At 64.7% G+C, this 5,087-nt stretch overlaps 2 protein-coding genes across 2 annotated transcripts in view; one reads left to right on the forward strand and one right to left on the reverse strand.

Annotated features, from left to right (window-relative positions):
• H696_00460 (aspartyl-tRNA synthetase) overlaps positions 1–1,056 on the forward strand; it is a gene marked incomplete at both ends in the record, with an annotated part of 2,912 nt that extends 1,856 nt beyond the window's left edge. The window contains 3 exons of the mRNA XM_009494315.1: positions 43–337; positions 499–806; positions 965–1,056. Coding sequence (XP_009492590.1) covers positions 43–337; positions 499–806; positions 965–1,056 — 695 coding nt within the window. The remainder of the gene's footprint in view (positions 1–42; positions 338–498; positions 807–964) is intronic.
• Positions 1,057–1,387: 331 nt separating this feature from the next.
• The window catches only part of H696_00461 (hypothetical protein), a gene marked incomplete at its 5' end in the record, with an annotated part of 4,189 nt that continues 489 nt past the window's right edge, over positions 1,388–5,087 (reverse strand). Inside the window, 5 exons of the mRNA XM_009494316.1 lie at positions 1,388–1,741; positions 1,867–1,989; positions 2,213–2,903; positions 2,996–4,511; positions 4,650–5,057. Coding sequence (XP_009492591.1) covers positions 1,441–1,741; positions 1,867–1,989; positions 2,213–2,903; positions 2,996–4,511; positions 4,650–5,057 — 3,039 coding nt within the window. The 3' untranslated portion in view covers positions 1,388–1,440. The remainder of the gene's footprint in view (positions 1,742–1,866; positions 1,990–2,212; positions 2,904–2,995; positions 4,512–4,649; positions 5,058–5,087) is intronic.

Raw genomic sequence — 5,087 nt, forward strand, 5'->3', positions numbered from 1 at the left:
CCCCCCCCCCCCGGCACCGGCACCGGCCATTACCCCCTGCAGTCTTCCGCGCTGAGGACTCCAACACCCACCGCCACCTGACTGAGTTCGTCGGCCTGGATCTGGAGATGGCCTTCAACGAGCACTACCACGAGGTCCTGGACCTGTTCGACAACCTCTTCGTCACCCTCTTCAAGACCCTGAGCACCGAGTATGCCGAGGACATTGCCACCGTCTTCAACCAGTACCCGGCCGAGCCCTTCCAGTTCCTGGAGCCCTCCCTGCGCCTGACCTTCCCCGAGGCCATCGCCATGCTGCGCGAGGCTGGCTATGAGGTTGGCGACTTCGACGATCTTTCGTGCGTGCTTCCTTTCCTCCGTGCCTGCTCACCTCCGCGGCCTTGCCGTGCCCGACGGGGCTTTTGCTGACTCGGGTACTTGGCCTCCTCCCTCTCCCTCTGTCCAAATCTCTGCCCTGCTTGGTGGTGATACGCCCGGCCTTCCTCTCCCCTGCCTCCAGCACCGAGACCGAGCGCGCCCTCGGCCGCCTGGTCAAGGAGAAGTACAAGACCGACTTCTTCATGCTGGACAAGTTCCCCCAGGCCGTCCGGCCCTTCTACACCATGCCCGACCCCAACAACCCGGGCTACTCCAACTCGTATGACTTCTTCATGCGTGGTGAGGAGATCATGTCTGGTGCCCAGCGTGTTCACGATGCCGACTTCCTGGCCGAGCGTGCCACTGCTTGCGGCATCCCCCTGGACTCCATCCAGGCCTACATTGACTCCTTCAAGTTCGGCTCCTTCCCTCACGCCGGTGGTGGTGTCGGTGCGTGATGTTGTCCTGCCCCCCCGCCCATGCGTCCCCTTGAATTTTGTTCCTCTCTCCGCCCCAGGGCACAGCCTCATTCCCACCAGCCACTCTTGCCCCTGTTCTAACCACATGCCTCCGTGCACCGTCTGTCCCTCCTGCCCGACCGCATGCAGGCCTCGAGCGTGTGGTCATGCTCTACCTGGCCCTGGGCAACATCCGCAAGTCCTCGCTGTTCCCCCGCGACCCGAAGCGCATCACTCCCTAAAGAGCAAGCCGGGCTCAATCGCGCTATCTTGCGGTGATGGCAACGACGATGACGACCATGTGATGGTGTGCGTCTGCCATCAGTGCACATCAGCCGGTGCGCGGCCGACGCCAGGCACCGCGCGCACATGTGCTCGTTCCCCACCGTGCATGCGCATCTGCGAGGGGAAGGAGGGCGGGGGGTGGTGGTGGTATGTGCGCACCTGCCCGACACCGGGTGGAAAGGGACCCCCTCCGCTCCCCCCACTATGCTGCTCTATCCTTGCTCCCTCCTTTTGCCCCCTCCCATTGCCACTCGTACCATCTATATCGCAAAAAAAAAATACACCCACCGAAAAGGATATCAAGTGTTTTGGGGGGGAGGGGCCCTGGTACATATGGATGTCTATGTGCTCGCCACAGGGGGCTGTCCATTACTGGCACCCATGACTAGACTCACTGGGAGCCCGTACACCACGGCCGCAGCGCCATTGAGAAAGCGCAGGCGACAACGTCGCCTGGCACGGGCCACCGCCAGCGGGATCGTCTCCCCCCCGCTGGTATGACTGGCATCGCCGCCTGCCTCTGGCCCAATGCCCGCCGGATCCTCCTCCAACAGCGGAAGTCCGAGAAGCTGGAGCATGCGCGCTGTGAGGAGGTCTGCATCACGATCGGACACAGCCCAGAGATTCCCCACGACCGTCGGGCTGCATGGTCGATTCATGGACACAGGACAGGAAGAGGAGGGTGTTAGCATAACATGAATTGCAATGGGGGAGGGGGGGGGATATTTTGGTCTCCCTCTCCGAAAGGTCAGCTGGACGATGCGCACCTCCCGCCGAGTAATTGTGAGATGACCGCATGGGGATCGGCCACGCTTGAACAGCCCATCAGCAGCATAACTGAGGGCATGTGAGCTGGGAGGTACCGCCTCCCGGTGCCGTGGCCGCAGTAGCTGTGTGCGCGTGGGCACGTGTGCGCGTTTACATGTTAGAGACAGAGATGGATGGAGACAGAGAGAGAGAGAGAGAGGGGGAGAGAGAGAGAGAGAGAGAAAGGAAACCGCTGTGGATGTAGGCTCGCGCAAGCAAAATAACAGCCAGCCATTGCGAGGGGCCCCCGTCGCTCTGCTTTCTTTCCCCCTCCGGTGTACTGAGCACAGGGCAGGGAACACGCACAGCACAATGTCCGGCATGCGCTGGGCACCACGGCGGCCAAGGTGCTGGGCGACCTCGGCCCGGGTAACCGGCCCGGCCTTGCCGTGCCAAGGGGACACCATGAGACGCCCCAGTCGGCGCTCCGTATCGGCCAGATCACCCGATGGATTCAAGAGGAAGAAAGGATCATCCACCGGCAAGCGAGCTGGGGGAGCAGCAAGTGCACCCTCAAGGCGCCCACTCCAGCCGGCTCCTGGCGCAGTCATGAGGGCCACATGCTGGCTGAGGAAAGCTCCCGAAAGTAGCCGCGTCACAGAGCGCTCCCGCAGGCAGGGCATCGACTCCCAGGGGAGATGCGACATTTTGGGCTCCAAGCACAGGGCAAGGTGGTGGGGCTGACCGGGGCATGGGACGAAAAGGGCCGCCTCTTCGGAGGACAATGTGTCGGCGTCACCTGCGGCTCTTGTCACAGGCGTTGCCAATAGAAAAGCCAGACGCCAGGAATGCGCCAGCGCTGCCACCAACGGAGCGGTCACTGCCATCCGGGCGGCCTCTCGGGCAGCTGGTGACCGCCATGCCCAGTCCCCGGCCACGGCTGGCGAGTGAACAAGATCTTCGAGTAGCTGACGGAGGAGGCTGGCCGATGGCCGGGGACCAACCAGCAGAAGCTGCCGGGCAATGTGGTCCGGAAGCAAACGCGCCATGCATGTGGCTTTGGCGGGGGTGAGTCAAACCGAATGCAAGGCAGAGGGGGCAGGAGGGGAAACACAGGGCCGAGGATCGTCTCGGCGGTGATGCATGTACCTGAGTCGCCGTGCTCCTCCAGCCGGCAGAGGTCCCGAATGAAGCGGCCCAGAACCAGCTGGAGGCGATGCTGGACCTCGGCCACGATGGCGGCCGGCTCGGTGTTTTGAAGCCCCCTTTCCCCGGGGGTCGCGAGGACCGGCGGGGGCAAGAGCAGGACATGCCAAATCCCCAAGACCTCGGCCTCCAGGTCGCCACACACCGCCTCCAGATCACGGTCCAGCTGAAGGCGCTCAGTCCACCATTCGCGTGCCCCAGAGGAGTCAGCCCCGCTCCCCCCGGCAGCCATGGTCCCAGCCCTTTCCAGGGACCGAGTGTTGTCCAGCATGATGTCGGTAAATCGCCGGGCGATTGACGCAAAGGCCCTGGTGGGGCGGCCTCCGAGCTGGACCGAAAGAAGACGGCTCGTTTGTGGTGCACACGTCCGAGGGGCAGTCGATGTCCTTTCGGCAGCCACCGTGGCCACTGGCCCTGGCAGTGGAACAAAAAGACCAGACTCCATGATGGGAGCATTCGAGGGGGCACAAGCGCACGTGCCGCTGCCTCCTTGGGGCAGCTCTCCGAGCACCAGAGTCAGTGACAGGGCGCCGTCGTCAATGCGCCCGTCGCCGGATTCGCACGCCCCAATGCCTGGCGCTCGAGCAAGTTGTGCGAAGGTCCACAGTGGTGGCAACTCGGTGGCCAGCCTCGCGAGAGCAGGACCAGCCGGACATCTTGGCAGTCCAGGAAATGGCGGATCCGGGACTGGCGTCTCCCCTGTGGCTGAGGGTGGCCTGAGAAACTGAAGGCGTCGGTGCGTGGCCACCGAGGTGCCAAGCAGACGACATGCAAGCAGGTCGTCCAAGCTGGCGGTTGGTCCTGCCTCGCCTGGGTCCAGGCACCGGCGTGCAACCTGAGCCTCGGTCTGTCGTAAGGCCGCTGTGAAGCAAGCAATTCCCGCATGGCGAAAGAGTTCCGGCAGGTGGTCAGACGGCTGGCTGGGAGGGGCTTCGACGCGCGGCACCTTCCCGGCATCCGGCCAGAAGCCACCAGAGGCCGGGCGCTTGAGGGACCCGGGGGCGGACCCCGGTCGCGACGCTGCCCCGGGCAGGGCAAAGGGACCCGACGATGGCCGGCCATTGTCAGACCCAGGCGGAGGAGCTGCCCGGAAGACGCCCAGCCCACTGCGACCTGTGGGCATGGGCGTGGCAGACATCGGGCCTGGAGGAGGCGCCGGGGCTGAGCGTGGCCGGCCCAATGTCCGAGCACCCTTGATTGGTCCAGCTCGAAGAAAGAGGCTGGCTCGACCGCCGGTCGGCGCGGTTGAAGGTCGCACAGACGGCGACTCGCGAGAAATCTCCACCGGCGCAGCGAACCACCCTGCCGTTCGGGTGTCCGGCCTGTCGAGCATTTGACCGAAGGCCCTGGGCCCCGAGGTCGCATCGAGGACGGGCCAGGCCTCCGGGGTGGTGGCCGAGTCACTCGGCTGTGGCCGGAAGGTGGCCACGCTCGGCGCCACAAACAAGACGGAAGGAGACTGAAGGGCCCATCGAGATGATGAAGCGTCAGAAGGGGCGCACAGGCGACGGGGGGGGGGACGGTGGCGTGCGGGAAGGCACTGGCGGATGAAGATGGAAGGTGCGGAGCGGGCTGAGGCGAGGAGCAAAAAACGCACATCTGCTGCGACGGTGCCTTCTGCCTCCGGGCTGTCGGCCTCGGCCAACGGGATCCAGGGGCGCTTGGCCAGTTCGGCGCAGAGGGTCTCCGCATCGGCAATATGGCCGGCACAGCGTAGCTGCTGTGCTAGGTGTAGGAATAGCCGAGCGTGACACTGGGCCTCGCTGTACATCTGCGCCCGGAGGTACAGCAGGCAGAGAAGTCGCTGAACCAGGATCGAGGCCTCTGTGACCAGCCGGAAGGTGAGTCTCATCTGGGCCAGCGCTGGGTCGGGAGCCCCACTGGCGGTAGCGGGGGCGGGAAGCTGGGGCTCAAGGGTGCGGGCCTGCACGCCACAGAGGGCTGCCAGGCGACTGATGCCGGTGGAGGCGCGCTGAGCCATGGCCATGGCCATGCCATGCTCGCCCTGAGTGAGGTGAATGCAAAGCAGCAAACG

This window comes from Fonticula alba (assembly GCF_000388065.1).
Source record: "Fonticula alba strain ATCC 38817 unplaced genomic scaffold supercont2.1, whole genome shotgun sequence".
Classification (NCBI taxonomy): domain Eukaryota; order Rotosphaerida; family Fonticulaceae; genus Fonticula; species Fonticula alba.